At 51.4% G+C, this 19,299-nt stretch overlaps 1 protein-coding gene across 1 annotated transcript in view; it reads left to right on the top strand.

The window, feature by feature from the left end:
- The window catches only part of LOC122381481 (thrombospondin type-1 domain-containing protein 4-like), a 54,140-nt gene that overhangs the window by 5,117 nt on the left and 29,724 nt on the right, over nt 1–19,299 (top strand). Inside the window, exons 2-5 of the mRNA XM_043365704.1 lie at nt 12,356–12,428; nt 14,336–14,505; nt 14,998–15,097; nt 17,410–17,512. Coding sequence (XP_043221639.1) covers nt 14,345–14,505; nt 14,998–15,097; nt 17,410–17,512 — 364 coding nt within the window. The 5' untranslated portion in view covers nt 12,356–12,428; nt 14,336–14,344. The remainder of the gene's footprint in view (nt 1–12,355; nt 12,429–14,335; nt 14,506–14,997; nt 15,098–17,409; nt 17,513–19,299) is intronic.

Genomic DNA, 19,299 nt, shown 5'->3' with positions numbered 1-19,299 from the left:
TCACCGGATCGCTGGACGGAGCGGGACCGGCCGTAGGCGTCATGAGGTGTCGGGTGTCAGTCGGCAGTGGTGACACGCGGGCCTGGTGTTCAACTACGCTGACCGGCCATGGATATAGGTATACGGCACGGGCAATATGTGCGCTGACTGGACCGTATGGGCCTGGGTAGGCGGCCACGCGGAAGGGCTGCATAATGTGCATATCCTCGCAATGCGCTTCATCGCTGGCGAACAGGGTTGCGGAGGAGAAGTCGTAATCGATTGTAGTCGTCATTTCTGCCCAGAGTCGAAGTCGGAGTCGATTTTTTGAAGCCAGAGTTAAAGTCTGAGTCAGAGTCATTTGACATTCATCAACTCCACAGGCCTGCCAGAGATGCAAAGTCGAAGTCGGAGTCGACACTTTTGCCGGGAGTCGGAGTTAAAATCGAGTCGATTCTTTGAATGTCTGAATCGAACTCTTAGCGAAAATCTACCGACACCACAGCCCTGGTGACATCTACGGCCTTTTTTTATCAAATAACTATGATGCTCGGGTTTTCCAGGCTATTACAACTCATTCCAGCTAGGTTTTTACCTCTTTAGACTGATTTTAAAGTTTGGCTCCTCTATTAGTCGGTATCTGATGCCACATCTACCGTTTTCCCGGTTTTATTTGCCGCTTTAGATTCAAAGCGGCAGAGCCATGCTTGTTTTTGGTGTCCGTTGCCTCCCTAATAAGAGATTAACATTCTTTCCTGGGTGGGGCCGAATCAGTAATCGGCATATGCCAGTAATTTGATGCAGGACTGCTCAGTAAGTCCATCATTGTCTAAATTATGAGGCTTATCAAGGTAACCATGACCAATTCATGACCATAACGTTTCTGACGTAATCAGCAACACCCACGCGGCACATGCCTACATGGTCTGTTTTGTTGATTTAACATTCCAGCTCACTATGATCTGTAAAAAATCCTTAACTATACATGATGCAGATACCTATGTAAATTGAGCCTCCATAACAAATATTTAGCGACAGGCAAGCACTTTGGAGAGGTAGCTTTGAGTAAATATGCAGCTTATAAAAGACACTTGAAAAACGCGGTGAAAATTTAGTGGATCCTAGCTATTTCTTGAAGGAGCTACTGCAGTCATTCAGGCCAGTAAGATTAACATGCTTTGATTAGTGGTTTAGTGGCAATACGTTTTTCAGCTTTATTCTACCACTGCTGATTTGGCGGATGCCTTCTTCCATTCACCACCTGCAGACGTTTATCAAATATTTAATCTGTAGCACACCCTGTGACCTGCCGAGCCTCGTAACGAACGGTCACACGTGCTACCGTCTGATCCAACACCCTCTGCTCCTGTGCCCCCCTCGCCCCCCAGCCCCGCTCCTGGCGATGTCTGCACCCAGCCCCGCCCATCAGATACCTGGTCAGCACTTTATTGCGCTGTCAATGCTGCTCCCATCGGCCACTCGGTATGTGTAGATTCAGCACATTATTGGAATTCCATAGGCCACGCTGCAGTTGGTACATTTTTCAGTGGAGCAGGGCCCGTGCAGACCGAAATAGAACTCTGAGAAGTGAGGAGATGTGCTTAGAGCTCAATGAAGCATTGTGATTCTTTGATGTCGATGTGTGACTGTCGAAAAAGTGTGATATGCATCTACTGTCATCGCTAAGTTTTCCTTCTATTCTTATTTTGATTTGGTAGATTGGGCTCTAGCGCATTTTATTGCTGCGTAACTATTGATTTCATATCTTTCATGACGTTATGTACCTAAATACTTTGGATGGGACTCCTTTCGATGAGCTATGAATGTCGGCTTTTTGCTTTTTGTAGCCACAGTAATTTGTATTGACTGAATATCGACAGTAAAAACACCACCGCCATTTTTGTCCATTCCTGTTTGCTGTGCGATGGCTTATCTGAACGGCATGACAGCCTCCCCTGCATCGCTGTTTGATCGGTTACCGATCAGGCTACATTACCTAACCGCTCTGCCCGCTATGACCATCTATCGCTGATGTTTAACAAAGTGAAGTCACCGCAGTTTTGCGGGAATATGGTGCTGAGTATGTGTGTGAACTGAACGGGAGTCTTGGTAAATGCGGGGAGATGCCGGAGAGATGCCTGGGAGATCTATGGGACATCTTTAGAGGCTGTTTGTAAGCTGCACTGTGACTGCTTGGGAACTGTTCGAGTATGGGAGTTGTCTGCAGCCTGATAGTTGCATGGGAAAATGTTGGGAGTTTTTGGTCGTTCAATTGTGACTGTCAGCGGGGAAGGGGGGGGGGGGGTCTGTCTCATAGCTGTTTCAGATCGAGTCGTTGGTGGGTCTGCCTGTCTGTCTGAACTGGCTCTCAGATTTGACTTGGAGCGGGAACTATTTTTTCTTGTTGTTTAACTTGGTCTATCTGTCTCGTTCATGCGGCTGTCGACATCAGCATCGGCTGTCTGAATCGAATGTCGGCTGGCGAGTAACGGTCGGATCTAAAGTAGCTGTCGGCTTTGGGGTAGGCATTTTGACTACATTGCGGCTTTCTGTGAAGTCTGAGCATAAGCCTCTAGACCTTGTGGAGTTTCTCCGCATTGTCGTTTTTTATTCTTGTAGCTCTCTAAGAGGGTCGTCCTGTGTCCTGTCTGGCGTCTAACTGCCGTCCGGCGACCGTCTGCCGTCTGGCGACTGTCTGCCGTCCGGCGGCTGTCTGCCGTCTGGGGGCTGTCTGGTCCGTCTGAACGGTCCGTCGGCGACTGTCTGATCTGGGCGGAGGCGCCGCACTGAGCTGCCGCGCGCCACACCGACCTGTCCTCTCTGGTCACGCGACACCGTCTGGCAGTAATTAAACCGGCCGATTCTTCAGCCGGATGACTTTATTTGCACACCTTCTCCGTGTGTAAATCAGCGCCCATGCAGGCGAGACACGGCAGCGGCGGCAGCGGCGGCCGCACCTCGCGGTCACCCGACCCCGGCCTGCACCCGCGCAGGGCCCGGCAGACGTGTCGGGCCCGTCAGTCGCGGCTAACGGCGTGTCTCCTGGCTGGTCAGAGCTGTGTTGGTATGATGTGGTAGAGGCTGCAGGAAACGGTTAGTGGCGGGGGGGGGGGGAGGTGAGGCTTGTTAAAAAAAAAACGGAATAAAATATTTGCCTGCGAATTCCAAAACAATGAATTCTTTTCTCTGTCATTTGATTGGGAATGTTTCGGTCCTCGCAGTAAGGACCATCGTCCATCATAAATGAAAGTCCTCGTCGTTTCTTTTTCTGCGCTAAGTAAAGCCATTTTCCTATCCCTCTCCTCATGTGAACGCTCCTAAGATGTGCGTGCACGCGTGGGGACACAGGCGAGTGACGACTCGCTCACTAATCAGTACTGTCAGTACCGTGACAGACCGACTGAGCCCACCTAGTCCACTCTGACCGATTGTGTGACCAACTGAACGCTCTAGTCGACTGACGCCTAACTTGTCACTCGCCATGCGTCGTAGGTCGTCCAGCCTGCCGCCGTATCACCCATTGTGTGCGTGGGAGGGCCCGGCACACTCACACGGCGAGGGATGGTCGCTAGGAGAATGAATGTCTCGTTTCTTCGATTTTGCTTGCTAACGAAAAAGTGTGTTTACGTGGTCAGCTCATGTGCCCCTCTCCAGCTAGGTATAAAGCATCTTCCATTGGTTGTTTGAAAGCCATAGTTGCTTTCAAATCGATTAATGGAGATCGATTACAAATCGAATTAAGCCGTGGTTACTTGGAGCATATTCGTTAGCCGTTAAATCGCATTATTTTTTACTACATTTTCAGCTGTCATGCTTGCTCAATGCTCATGTCGATCGCTGACATCGTAAAATGCTCACTGAAACCTATTGGAATTCATTAATGCTCTTGTTCCCTGTCATCCCTTTTATTCGATCTCTTATTTCCGAATCATTTCATTGCATATAAGTGTGGTTGATGCGTTCTCTGTGCCATAAATAATGCAGCTCAGCCTTCGTACTCACTGATACAGCTGTCTTTGCCATTGTCTCTTTAGTTTACTGTCGTCATTGCGTTGCGTTACAATGAAGGATCAAAGCCTTTGTCGCTACACAAATATTTCCACGCAAGATAGTCTCGTATTTTGGTAATGGGTTTTGACATTGTGAAGGATAATGGACTTTCGTCGTTGGAATGGGACCATGGCAGAGTTATCGTGATCCTACCGACGGTTTGTCAGCATAAAACATTCATCGATTTCTGTTAGGCTTCATTTGTTATTTCTTCTTTCTTCCTCAGAAATCTTTTATTTAACGTCTTGCCTTACTTCTGTCAAGTGAATTGATGATTGATGTGATATCACATTCCACTGGACTGGGCACGTCAATAACGCATCAGTAAACATTCCCATAAATTTCTGCTGTATGATAGGCTGTCATGGACGTCATGCCATGGGTGCATGCTAGCTACTCAGTCGGCACGCTCCTAGCCTTCAACCAACTAAATAGCTACCTGGCATTCCCCAGTGCAAAGGAGCACTCCGCTCCCCAATGTGACCCCGTTTACCGCCCAAGGCGTCGTCCCACCGCCACAGCAGTGGTGTCGTAGGGTGGGTAAGCCGCCCATCGGTCATATAGCTCTGGGTGGGAGACGCGACTCAGAGCCGGGCTACTGATCTCCCAACAGAGAGCAGACCTCATCCATTACTGGAGCTCAGACCGAGCTGGGGACACTGGAGAAACAGAGCAGTGCCGGACAGAGACGGAGACAGGAATAGAGACAGAGACACAGACAGAGTCGGACAGAGACAGGGACGGACGCTGGACAGGGATAGGGACAGAGACAGGAACAGAGACAGGGACAGGGACAAGAGTACAGACAGAGACAGGGGCGGGACCAGGTAAGTGTTTTCGTGTCGGGAGTATAAGTAGAAACGGGAAGAGGTATGAAGGACAGTGACGTTCATATAAACGGAAACAGAGATGGGATAGACACCAAGACAGGAAGAAGAGACAGGGACAATAGCTCGTCGAGTGTAGGAGCAAGCTCGAACAGAACACCTAAGGACGTGACGACAGGGACATCACGACGTAGTCAGACTCGGGGCAGACGCGCCAGCCATCAGATCCTTATCAGCTGCTTATCTCACTGCCCGCGATATCTTCACCTCGAGCTGACTGGATCCCAGGCATTGGTTGAGCTGTGTCCTCTACTCTTATTGGTCACCGGTCAGTCATTGAGCGAATGTTGAGTGATGGCTGTCTCTCTCTCTCTCTCTCTCTCTCTCTCTCTCTCTCTCTCTCTCTCTCTCTCTCTCTCTCTCTCTCTCTCTCTCTCTCTCTCTCTCTCTCTCTCTCTCTCTCTCTCTCTCTCTCTCTCTCTCTCTCTCTCTCTCTCTCTCTCTCTCTCTCTCTCTCTCTCTCGATGTCACCGTCACACTTGCCTCTAGTCTACCTGTCTACGCCTGGTGCGTGTCTCTCGCGCTGATTTGCAGGGTGTGCGGTCGAATAGATAGGGAGTCTCTGGTCAGATGAAGGGTGACGCTCGCTAGATGTCTTGGCCCAAGAGATCGCTCGTCACGGTCACACCACACAGGGCCTAATTGTCAGTCTGAGATGTTGGGTGTGACGTCAAATCGTCGATCATCGGTGCAGTCTGTATCGGCACCGATCACATGGGTTCGCCGATCGAGACGGTTGGTATAGGTTTTACCGCTCGAGATTCATATGGAACACAAGATACCATCATATGTAAGTACAAGTTGGATGTTTTTTTTCTTCTACAAGGTAGACGCCAAGGGCTGCAGGATGACACCGTGATATTTTCTTTTCTGCCAATCTGTTCTGTATATTTAAGCATCAACAAAACCTTTAAAACATGGTCTCGCATAATCTATCATCACCAAATATCCGACAAGCAGCTTCAGCTTTTATTATACGCACACTCAAGTGCATTTCCACGAACTTTATATGCATCGTAGTTGTCGCCTCACTTCACTGCTGCTCTGCAATAGCCTCCACCCGTCCGATCCCGTCGCACCGTCTCGCCACCGCTGTCGTGGTATGTAATTCGGTAGCCAGCCGACCAGTTGAGCTGAATGAAGTCTGATTGGAGTGGTGTATGAGCTGGCGGTGTTTGACCAGCGCTCGGCGTGGCTGACTGATCGCCACTCTGGGCACACACGGCCTGTTTGGGTCCGCGGCACTAACTCAGCGGCTTCGACATCAGCTCGTCAGCCGGACGGCTTGGGCTGAGCATGTTTGACCTTCCGCTGAGTTGTGTTGATGGGTGGCGAGCGGTGAAATCGGGTGCTCAAACATGCGGAGGAATTATGGACGCTGAACGAAGGCATTGTGGCTGAATAGATCGAGGAGCTAAGTTCAGGCTTGTGGCCATGATAAAGTGATATTTAGGGGGGAAGTATACTAAGGATTCTTCCCACACTAACCATATATTCAGAATTTCCAGAAGGTCGTGGGGCGCACTCGCTCATCTCTGGAATAACACTTCCTTTTGTTTCGGGAAACAACGTTTCGAGAGACCGCAACTTCAAGGTCAGGTATGACCGACGGTGGAGGTGTTTTCACTGTTCGTCGGTCACTTACGAGTATGTCGTGCCGTGCCAGACACATGTCGAGTGTGGACCACAGCTCGCTGACATACCAGTCAACTGCGGCTCGTGTGAACCTCAGATGGACATCTGCAGTCTGTTGTCTAACAGACCGGCGGTAAAAGAGCATCTCTCTCATGGAAAACCGCCTAACCATCAACCACTCGCACTAAATCATCGCCCGCTGACGGGTGGCCAGCCTCTGATAGATCCGTGGCGCCCGACCGCCACATCCCACGGGATCGGGAGGACTCCATCTCCGGACTCATCTCTCAGTGTCGCTGAGATCGGCTCCGATCAGCTCATCACTCGGGCTCAGATCAGCTCAGCGGCTGAGCGCTGAGCAGGGAGGGACCCGCTGGTGTCACTGATACGCCCCCGGAACCACCAAATACACCCGCTCGCTGTGATTTGCTCACTAATCAGCGATGTGAGTTGGCGTACTCGGTTTCATGGGCGACGATTGTGTGATGTCATTTCACTTCATGACTGTCAACGCAGCATATGTATTTGACTGACAGATGTCATAGTGTCCAGACTGATTGCTGGATGAAGTGGGACTGAACATCGAGCGAATTTTTTTTTGGGCCCACTGCAGAAGGGTCCAAAGGAATTGAAAAAGTCAAACGGAAAGTTTAGAAAGGTTTGGAACGGTCACACTACAGTAACCCGGGCTACTGTTTGTTGTCAAGCAAAGAACACGAACTGCTGCGGCGGGCTGTATCAATCACTCAGAACTAAACTGAACAGGTAGCCATCGCGCGGCAGCTCGGTCGTTGGACAGACCTCTGTGAAAGCACCGCGTTCCTCCCAGACACTCGAGCGTCTGTCTGTCACCACCGTGCAATCACCGTGTGACTGGCCAGAAGTGCTCACTGGCGAATGGCGATACCGATGGCCACGTGAGAAATGATGGCATGACGTCAGACACGAGACTCGGGAATGTATCAGCAGTCACTGACACACGGGTGGGTGGGCTGTGTGCCATCAGCTCACTAAATGCCGACGCGGGTTGATTTAAAATGTCCGTCACACTCGCATAGGTATGCCAGACTATGTCTGTCTTTGTGTATGTATTGTTTCAGATGTCATCGAGTCATTATAGCACTTTTCGGATATGTCTCGTCCCATGTGAGCGTGACGCGTCAGTCACCGTGGGAAGAGATAGTACAAGCATCTCGATAAAAACTCTATAATGCACATCATTGGCTGTCATTAATTATGATATTTTGCAACTGCCCCTCCGAGGTGAAGGCGAATTAATGCGTTTTGCAATTTCTTTAACAGATCTTTCTGAAATCAGTCCCAGGCTGCTGATCTGCCCGTAATAGACAGTCCCATGCCGCGCTGCCCTCGTGGTTGATGCCGACCCACAGCGCTCACCAGGACGACACTCAGCCGAGAAGGGGTGCACCTGGCGCAATTTTGACGGCTGGAATGTGATGACTGGCTCTCGGCATCCCAAAGTGATACAATAACATTGCACTGGCGTCATTTCAGCATCCGCTGAGTGCTGTGGAACTTGGAAGCTGGATTGGAAGCTAGCACAACCTGTAGCTGGTGGCTAGACTAGAAGCTAGCACACAGTCGGGGATCGTTCTGCTTCGCACCGGGTCTCCGCCGTCTGTGCTGAAATCACTAGTTGGTTTTGAGTTGCTCTGTGCTGCTACCGTCTGTGCCAGGAAGCACTCCCTGGTGACACGACTGCTGATCGTTGGGATAATTGGACGTTAGTTCATGGGCGCTACCGGTCTCCTCCCACCCCGTTCACTCCCTCACCGTCTCTCAGCACATGCCTGACAGGCGCGCCCGCCTCCCACCGAGCCGGTGGGCGGTCCCTCGCCACGCGGCTACCGATCTGTGAGCGGGGGATACCGGTGACCCTGGCTGTGGTCTGATCGACAGGGAGTGTGTGCCATGACGGTGCGCATGGCTGCCAAGAAACATCGGAACATCATGCATGGAGTCTGGGGAATCTGTGGCTTTTCGGTCTTCTATACCATGCTGATTGCTGAGCCTATCCCCGATGAGCCTATCACCAGCCTATCATCTCTCCGTCTCCTCCCTGAGACTGGAGCGTCCCTCTCTGAGACTGTGTCCTCTCTCCTTTCGGAGGGAGGTGCGTTGTGACCGCCTCCGGGCCGGCCGGCGCCGCCACCGTGTCATTTCCGCACCGGGACGCCGCTAATGACCCTGCAGGAGCGCGGACAAATGGCACAGATTACTGACGCTGCAGCCGTCAGCGCTTGATGGGGAGGAGGAGGGGCTATGCGTCAAGGCGGCCCCATGGGGGAGGGAGAGCGATCCGCGCCGTCAATTCCCGTCCCATCCTGTCCCGTACTACACCGTCCCGTCACGGCAAGGAGCAGAAGTGGCCCTTCAGTTCCATCCCGTCCCGGCGGCGGACGGGCGGTCCGAACCTCTTTGACGGATGACGCCGCCTCCGCCGAGTGACGGCCGTCATCGCAGCTGGCGCCGCCGGCCCCTGTAATTGCTCGCCGCCCTGCACTGTGCACGTTGTGAATGGCTCTGTGCGCGCCCGGCAGCTGGGCGATAAATGCCCGGCACGTGGAGAGCTGCTCGGCTGCGCGAGATAGAACGGTCGGCCGCGCGGCGCCGAGCAGAGAAGGTGGAGTGTCGGCCCGCTGGGAAGTGATGATCACATTTGTCAGAGCTGCTCAACATGACGGTAAATGGCGCCTGCGCTACGCTGAGGATGACTACTGAACGCGCAGAACAGACCGGTTAAATGCAAAATTGTTTTTTAAAGGGACAGGTGATAAATGGAAACAGTCAGAGCGCTCAGTCTATTTTTAACATAGCAGTGCTTAACCCGAACACTTCAACGCTATTTGAGATTCATTGCGTGTTGAAATTCATTGCGTGAATTCAAATAGCACATGCCACCGGACCGGCCATTGTACGGTAGCCGCCAAACGGCTGTACTTCATTAAAGGTAGTGTGCCAGCTTTCTTGGACCGTATGGAGTTAATGGCCCAGATAAGGAGAACCGGATTTTTAGAACTTATCCATACCTTCAAAACTCATGGAAACGTCTTAAATTCTTCAAATTTTGAGTACCCCAGTGCGAAATTCGCCCCGACGGGTTGTCGGTCGTACCCCAACCACATTTCACACCACTATGAACAATAAATGCACACACTGAAATCGCTATTACCGATATGCTCATCCAATCAAGTTTCGATAAACCCGTTCATCATCAGCTCCTGCGGTTTCAAACACGCCCGTTAGGTAGTGCGGTAGACCACGCCCAAAGCCACGGCCCCGGTAACGTGAGGTAGCCGAGTCAGGGCAGCGTGCGCTGACCCAAGCCGGAGCCGCGCGTCCTCCCGGTGTCATGTGATAGCCCGGGGCTGCCCGCGGGGATGCGGTAGACCGCGCCCAAAGCTGCGGCCCCGGCTTGGGTCAGCGCACGCTGCCCCGACTCGGCTACCTCACGTTACCGGGGCCCTGGCTTTGGGCGCGGCTTCTGCTCATACTTTGTGGTGCGGTGGTGGTGCGTCGGGCTGCGCGCTCTGACTTCGGCCAAGAAAAATGCGTCAGCTGATCATTGTCATTTCTGCCACTTGCGTGTGGTGAAATGGGGTCATAACTTATAAGACGGCTTTTTCATATCAATTATTTTACATAAAACAATATTTCCAACCATAAATAATGTTCGACAGCCAAATAAAAGAAACAATACCAATACGGGCTTACAGTTTAAGGCTCGACATTGTGTTGTCTACGATTAGACAGCTGATAACTCATTCCCGTACGTCGTATGGTCGTAACACTATAATGACCTTTGCTTATTGTCACAAGTGCGCCGCATTCGCGATTGTTGCCCGACGCCTGTTTGCAGGTGAGCCCACTACAGTTGTTATACATATCTAAAAACCGATAAACTTTTAGGCGAAAAAGGCACTATTCCAGGCCCATTTTTGATTTTTTTTTTGCGATATTAGGTAAAAACAGAAGCTTCTTATCCTAGGAAAAATAAAATGGGAAATCTTTCAAAGGTGGCACACTACCTTTAATCATTGATTGGGCGGAAATACGACTTAGGAGCTGTTCGGGACGTTAGTAGTTTTGTTAATGTGATCAGAGGCCAAAGCTGGCCCGTCATTGGTCCCTGTGACTAAATGGTCCGGTCAGCGTGGCGGTCCTTCCTACTAAATGGTCCGGTCAGTGTGGCGGGTGGCCCCCGTTCGACCACAGTCGGCTGCGCTACATCTCTGTCGGCCTCTGACCAGCTGTTTATGGCGGCACCAACCAACGAACGAACGGACGGCGCCGGACGCCCCCGCTCACCGCGTGGCAGGTCGGACGGAGGTCAGGTCAGGGCGGGAAGAGTGACCTGCAGGTCAGGGTGCTATGGAAGACCTGCAGCTCAGGGAGGACCTAGTAGCTTGGAAGTCTGGACAGACTGAACGGCACGCGACGTACAGAGCAGGTTGTGCTGAGCAGCTTGTAATAGGGGGCAGGTCTGGCCGTCAGGCTCACGGGTCAGGGAGGACCTGCGCAGATGCAGTTCAGCCCAGCATCAGCCTCACTGTAGGCCGCGCGTCAAGCCGTTCCTTACAGCCATCCTGTCTACCCACGCGGGTCGGTAGAGCAAGCGGGACGTGCTGTGAATACGTCGGCGGGGCGTCCTCATGGTCTGACGGGGGTCCTGAATGCCCCGTCGAATGTGTGGTCAGTGGCCATTCTGGTAGGCCCTGCCTTCTTCGCACGCCGGCCGGTGCGACGCGTCGGGTACTAGACCCACCCCATCGCCCTTCAGCTTCCGTCTCTGTTTCGTGGTCACCTGGAGCGGCATCCCAGACTGGTGACTTCATCACCGCCGGCTGAAAGGTGCCCCACTCGGAGACTGGCGATCGTTCCATTTGTGGTGCACAAAATAAATATTGTGGCTAACCGCTGTGAGTCACTATGGGCGCGGCCGGTCACCATGCATCAATCTGAGGTATAAAACACAATGGGCAGTGCATTGAGAGACCGCAGACATCCTCTCCCGACCAGACTTGGCACCGATCGTCGCCATCAGACCCGTGCGTATGTGCTGAGTGATCATTTCAAAACAAGCACGTAAGCAAACATTGCTGTTGGCCGGGTGTCCCGCCACCGGGGCAGAGTAGCGAGCCAGGAGGTCATCCGGTTACAGGAGTGTTGTTCCTCATTAGAGAGCGAACCCAATGGAAATATCTTTTGAATGAATGCATAAAAAACCTGAAATCTCAGTGTCTGTTTGCTGTTTTTTTTTTGTATCACGGTGTTTATTGAGAGTGGCGGCAGATGGTTTCACTAGTTGTGGCGCCGGTTGGCCATGGCTCACTACCCTGTTTATGCAATATGTTACCCCACGTTCGCCTATCCCTTCCTACACAATGTGTCATGCACTCTGAGTCACGGGGCTCCGATTCGGCGCACCGAGTTATACGTATCGCACTACAGGTGTTATGCCTCAGTTGGATGTGATGTATTTGCAATGCTCGTTCTTCCAAGCATCTGTCTATCCACCTATTTTGTATTAGCCTCGTAGTGTAGGAAAATCAAGACGTTCTGACGTTTGCAACTGTTTTTTTTTTCATTTGGGAGGTTTAATTTCACTTTTGATCGGTTACGAACCTAAGACAATAGTTTGTTATAATGACTTAGATGTACGCCATATTTGCCAACACTGGTACAAGATGTACGCCATATTTGCCTAACACTGATACACGATGTGTTTACCGACCTATATTAAAGGCCTTTACGTCTCTCACTTGTCGTTTTTCTGTTTGCAGGTTATTCCAGTTGATATTTCTGCTCTTCCTGTTCCTCATATGTGTCTACGGACGACGGAAATATCCGCAAAAGGTGGGTGTGTCTGGTTGTTCTCGTGGCGATGGAACTCGTAACTTATCTTGTTCAGCATTGCATATATTTCCCGTTATGATATTTAGCATTCCGTGGGAATAGTTGAGGGGTTCCCATGAGAGGTGAAGGCCATGCTTCAATAAAAAGTTGTTAAATGATTCCAGTGAAACCAAATGCGATAGGTAAACGATATCTTTTATGCTTCTGCGGTCTAGTTATGTGCATTGGGACATCTTGTATAAATGCATTTTGCAAGGAATCGCGGGATTTTCATCGCTCCACTGGATCGCAATTGTTTGCAGAATGCATCCATATTTCGCTTCTCGCGAAGAACAAGCCATAGGTATAGGTTCAGGCAGAGGTTTAATGTCTGCAAATGCAACATAACATCAGCTAGAACCATAATCCATATTTGCAATAGACATATTTTCATTTGTCTTCTTGTGACCGGAAACTTGGCTAACTATTGTCTTCTGCTTGAGTATTGTAAGACAATTGATAGATGCTCAGATCTGCGTCCGCAAGAACCACAAGCATGCGGAAAGAAATAGGTATAACTATACCCTTGATCTCATGGGAGTGGGGCTCCTCGGGCCTTTTTCCCAGTCGCTGGATTCTCGTGTTGGGATTAGTCTGCTTAGCCGAAATGCAATGCAGAAGTTACCTGCAGATGAAAACAGCTAGATGAAGCCTAGGGCATCGTCAGCCACATTTCCTAGAAATGTAAATGAATGTCATAATTCGAATGAAATTGTGAATTATTTATACCAACCACACACTTTTCAGTACGGTAATCTCAGAAAACACCTGGTTACGATGGAGACGCAGCTGTCAATGATTGAATGCATGCTCGTCATTTTGGCAAAACACCCAAGTAACGTATAAATACCGAAGCTCTGAAAACCGATGCTCATTCTTTATTGATAAGTATGTATAGTATCTTTTCGCCCGACTTTTAGGAACGAATGATTTGAAGAAACTATTGATTGTTGATGGGATCGAGGAATGATGTCTGCGAATTCAGCCCCCCCCCCCCCGTATTCGGACCCATTCACCTCCGACGGCATGCGACTGGGGCACTCCACGACAGACTTGGCCCTACCGGAATTTGGGCGGCCGTGGGGGGTGGAGGGAGGGGATGAGCAGGGAGGGGGAGGGGCGGCTGAACGGGCAGACCGGACGCGATCGGCGAGATGTTATATTGAGCGATGACAGCGGCGTTTGTAATCAAACATGGCGCCGCCGGCGGGCCTGTTTGAAAGCCTGGTCGGCTGGCAGACTGGCTCAGCCGTAAACGGCTCCTGGCAGCCCCCACCCTCCCCTCGGCAGCTCCTGACCCGTCCCCCGGGATCGACCTCTGGGGTTATGTCATGGGCGAGCGGGAGGGGGGTTGTGCATACCGGACGCGTACTTTTACAGGCCGCAATTAGCCGAGCTACTAACAGACAGGGCTGTACTAGACGGGTTCCTCGGCTCACAGAAACAGTGAACGAATTCCTGGATAATAACTGCCGATTTCGTCTTTGTCTTGGTAGTAATGCATGTCGATATGCAGTTCATATCTAACAAGTCATGGTAATTTTGAATAAGAAAGACACGCAACAAAAGCGTTACATCACATTCACTTTGACTCTAATAAGCATAAAAAGCCATCTTACTGTCAAAGTCACACATTTACTTCTGCGGCGGCCTTTACTTTCTTTCCGTCACCTGATTCCCTCGCTGTCGCCTGGTCATCCCTTCTCCTCTGACTTCCTCTTCCCTCCCCTTCCCTCCCCGTCATTTGACTTTCCGTCGTCTGGCATTTCCTTCTCCATCGCCTGACCCCCTCGCCATCGTTTGACCTCCCCTCCCCCGTCGTCTGAGCGTCTAACCACCCCGCCTAACCCCTCCCCGTTGCTGTTCAGGTGCACGCCATGGTCCAGGAGCGTCTGGCCCGTCGTCGGTACGGATCAGAGGTGGGACAGTGGTCCGGCTGGGCCTCCTGGTCAGCATGCTCGCGCTCCTGTGGAGGTGGCGTGCGCACACAGACCCGACTCTGCCTGGAGAAGGTGGCTAAAGACAACGGCACCGACAGGTTAGTGCGGTACTGGGGGGGGGGGGGGGGGGTAGAATGATAAGGTGGTGGCATTTGGACACTGTTTGGGAAATGGGTCGGCAGAGAACGCCACCGCCAGGCTAGTATTGTGACCTAAAGCTGATCGCTAAAACACAGTGATGCCGCATTACATGCACGTTCTGCAGACACTAGCTTGCCCTCGTCTAATATGATTGGTTGTGTGATGCCTGGGGCGTTACCAGCGCAGTACAGCAGACAAGTAGCTGTGACACTCAGAATAAAGCTGCAATGCCACTGTCCGTGATCCATGGCTTGCAAAGCGGACGTCTTGCAGAAATGAAACAAACTATCGGAATGAATGAAAGACGATGAATGGGATCGATGAAGTGTAACTTACTTGACATGGAGAATGTGAATGTGACTTTTCTCGCTAATCAGTCACAACAATTGACCTGCTTCATGTAAGAGTAAGCAACTTCGGTGTTGAGTCCATTTTGGTTTTCGTTTCAGCGGGGACCAGCCGCCGTCACGGGCGGAAACCGGAAGACGGAGGCTGCGGCCCATCCAATGTGTGGGCAGTGATAAACGATTTCATATGTGTAACGAAGAGGTGAGTTATCCTTCGCTACAACACCCGCGATTTCCAGACAGCAGAGGACCATTGTTAAGGCTGGGGGGATCCAGAGCGTCGTAAGCCTCGTCGTAGCTGCGACGTGTCGCAAGTTGTGTAGTAAGTCGTTTTTGAAGGGATCAATTGATGAGTAGCGTTACTTAAGTAGTAAAGTCTATCGCAAATAGCCTGATTTGCGACACAACTTACGAATTTGAAATAGCAGTCGTAAGTTGTGTCGCAAGTTGACCTTGCCTTGAGGAAGAGGTCACAGGTCACAGGTCATTCGGGTCATGGTCACGAAATTTACATGGTAGGTGTAAAATTGTTTAAACTTTAGATCCTGAAAATTTGGTTGCAATCCGTTGACGCTAACGCGAGTTATAGAGCTTGAACTGACGGGTCGTCTATGAGGCCTCAATCCGTGCCAGCGAGAGTGTTGAAAATGGTGCATAGTATGTTATATTCACATTTATTGGGGTATTCGGGGATATGAAGTAGCCTAACACCATTCCAGCAACTACTGGCGAATCCAGAAAGGCGGTCTTGGACGTTGCAAGGGGCATCTCCCAAAATATTCTCCCAATTCCAAAAACGACGTGTCCCAGCTGACCCCGATGACCTCCAATGAGCTCTGTGATGACCCCAAGTTGACCTTTTTGACCTGGCCTGTCCCAGATGACCTCCGTGACATCCTATTGAGCTCTCTGATGACTCCAAGCTGACCTCTGTGACCTGACGTGTCCCAGATGACCCCATGACCTCCAATAGAGCTATGTGATGACCCCAACATGACCTTTGTGACCTGACGTGTCCCAGATGACCTCCGTGACCTCCAATTGAGCTCTCTGATGACTCCAAGCTGACCTCTGTGACCTGACGTGTCCCAGATGACCTCCATTTGAGCTCTGTGATGACCCCAACTTGACCTCTGTGACCTGGCGTGTCCCATATGACCTCTGTAACCTCTAAGTGACCTCTATGATGACCCCAAGCTAACCTCTGTGACCTGACGTGTCCCAGATGACCCTCATGACCTCCAATAGAGCTCTGTGATGACCCCAAGTTGACCTCTGTTACCTGACGTGTCCCAGATGACCTCCGTGACCTCCAATTGAGCTCTCTAGTGACTCCAAGCTGACCTCTGTGACCTGACGTGTCCCAGATGACCTCCAATTGAGCTCTCTGATGACCTTTAGTTGACCTCTGTGACCTGACGTGTCCCATATGACCTCTGTGACCTCTAAGTGACCTCTCTGATGGCACCAAGCTGACCTCTGTGACCTGACGTGTCCCAGATGGTCCCAATGACCTTCAATTGAGCTCTGTGATGACCCCAAGTTGACCTCTGTGACTTGATGTGTCCCAGATGACCTCCGTGACCTCCAATTGAGCTCTGTGATGACCCTAGGTTGACCTCTGTGACTTGACGTGCCCCCCAAGTTGCCCTCTGTGACCTGACGTGTCTCAGATTACCTCCGTGGTCTCTAATTGAGCTCTGTGATGACCCCAAGTTGACCTCTGTGACCTGACGTGTCCCAGATGACCTCTGTAACCTCCAATTGTGACCTCCATCTACAAATTTCTTACCTCTCTGTGACCTCAAACTCTCGGAACTCATTTCTTCTAAAGCATCGATTCTAGATGCCCTATAGCCACGAATCTCCTGTGATCGATCCCAAATTTTATGGCAAATCACGTGAGCGTCAACAACCACAAGTCACCCAGTTAATACAAAGCTTCAGAATCAGAGAACATGCTTGACCTTGCTGTCTCATAAGCTCGCAAACCAGAAAGGCGAATGTTCCTTTATGCGTGATAGAGTTTTCGACCTTACTGACGTTTACTACGGGATCAGCTGATCGTGTAGCCTTTTAAATTCTCGAGTAAAGCGGGTATTTAAGCCTCGTCGCAGCTGCGTTCTGTCGTATCCTCCGACAAACCCCTCTTTCCTCAACATCCCTCCTTTTTCGCTACGACACAACTTGCGACGGGACATGTGTCGTAACTTGCGACGTGTCGTAGATGGACTTGCGACGCCCTGGATCCCCCCGGCCTAAGGCCGGGGGGATCCAGGGTCTTAGTCTTGTTTGAATGAGTTGTTTATCTTACAGTTAAGGGGCATTGATTTGTTTGTTTATTAGGGTTTACGGGCGCGTCGACTGCGGTGGTCATTTTTTCGCCCATGTTTAGGGGCATTGAATGACGATCATGTTCTTATATGACCGTGACCACCCTATTTTGAGGGGCATATCTGTTCAGTTAGATTGTGTCGGATCTGTCCTCACTGGTGAAAACTGACTGTGTTTCAGGATTGTCCACCTGAGGCCGGTGACTTTCGGGCAGAGCAGTGCGCTAGCTTCAACGAGAAGCCCTACAAAGACCGACTGTATCGCTGGCGTCCCCACTACAGCAGTAAGTCTCAATCAGATCGCAGCAGCCCAAACCGCTCAACACCTGACCACAAAAGGACACCGGCTGTCCTTCCCCGTCAGCTCTAATTGCTGATCTCTATCGCTATCTCATCGCATTCCTCATGATCAGTTTGCTCTGACGCTTCCTACCTGACCCTCATCCCGCCCCTGACCCTGCCTTCCCTCTCGCCCTGCTGCCTCCAGCCACCCCTACCCCGCCCCCGATGTCGCCCAGTCCCCGCCCCGCCCACTCCCCCGCCCCCGCCTCGGTCCCCACCGATTGGCGTGTTTGACCTCAGGACCCGTGTTATCCCGTCCGTCTGCGGCGGTGCCAGCGTCTGCCGCCCCACCGATCATCGGCCGCCGGCCGTCTCCGTAATGTGCCACCGGATTGGCTGTTTATATCATCCCATGACATCGCCGGAACGAACGGGTGACACGGTTAGACCTCTGCCTCTACCCCAGACCGAGGGAGAGAGGGCGCGGCGGACTGACTCGATAAATGAATGGTATGGCCTGCCCTTTGAATAAAACACATTGGACCCGTCATGGAGGTCATTATCTACATGGTTTCTGACAACAAATGATCCAATTAGGCGAGATAACAGATTTGATCGATAGTACAGCCGATTATGATCGGGTGTCCGCCCGACTCGCTGCTCCGCTAGGTCGAAGTGCCCTAATGTCATGTAGTGCGCGCCCACCTCCTATAGGGTGCGGTACCTGGCCGCTAGCCAGCAGCCATGCATCACATATAGGAACGGCCGCGAACCGGCGTGGTAGGCTGGCGGGTATGCCGACCGAAACGCTCCCGACTCAGGGCGTGCTTATGTACATGCATGTGCGCCGGGTGGGCGGAACGCTGGCCGCGCGGTGTGGTGGCTAGCGGAGTCCGCCAGCCACCTTTGTCACAGCGCTGGGAGTCTAGATCTGATTTCGGTGATGTCACCACAGGCCTGACCTGACGGGCGGCTGGGGCAGTCTGCAACTTCATCGTTTCCGGCGGGGTATAGGTATTGAAGCCTTCATATGTTTGTTGTTTGACTACTGAAAGGGTGATTCGGCCGGCAAACTTGCAGCTAAGGTGTGCACTTCTCGGGTGTCTCGTGTGACACATGGATCGACGGCTGTCATAATCGGGCAGTTGATTGCAGCCGGAAATTATGCTACCTGACACGACCTGCGCTGTCATCATCCGACATGGAAGCTGGCTTACCCGCTGACCTAGCATAACCTATGGCTACGGTTACTGACCTTAACTCTGATATCCACAGCCGTTTACCCAACACCTGCCAGTAAAATAACCCCTTTACCTGACCTGACCTCTGACGTCAGAGCTGGATCAGATGACCTTGTTGCTAACCTGATCCGACCTTTGACCCTACCCATGAGTGACAGTAAAGCGTCTGTGTTTGTTGACCTTGCGGAAGCTAGCGCACGAGCCAAAGTCGGAATAGCCGACGACCAAAGTCACGTGGCGTGGTCGCCGGGGAATCGTATGGGCCCTGACCGGCCGTGGTCCCGGGCGGTGCTACGCCGTGGATGGGTGGTGCCGGTGAACCTAAGTGAGCATGATAGAGAGCAGTGTCTGTTCAGGACGGGCATTTGCCTTTCTCGAGTCTTGAATCTTTCGCCGTCCCTTTCCGTGACCACTGGTCGTTCTTGTTCAGGAAAGGTTTTCTTATTTCTAATGGAAAATTTTCTAAATTGCCTTGACATGACCTCTGACCTAAGCTTAACCCTGATCTGTAACATGACCTCTGACTTACCTGACCTCTGACCCGCACT

Source organism: Amphibalanus amphitrite, unplaced genomic scaffold, assembly GCF_019059575.1.
Source record: "Amphibalanus amphitrite isolate SeventyFive unplaced genomic scaffold, NRLGWU_Aamphi_draft 000121F_arrow, whole genome shotgun sequence".
NCBI classification, from domain to species: Eukaryota; Metazoa; Arthropoda; class Thecostraca; order Balanomorpha; family Balanidae; genus Amphibalanus; species Amphibalanus amphitrite.
The sequence above is the reverse complement of the archived record's forward strand: the minus strand, read 5'-3'. Positions and strand labels throughout refer to the sequence as shown.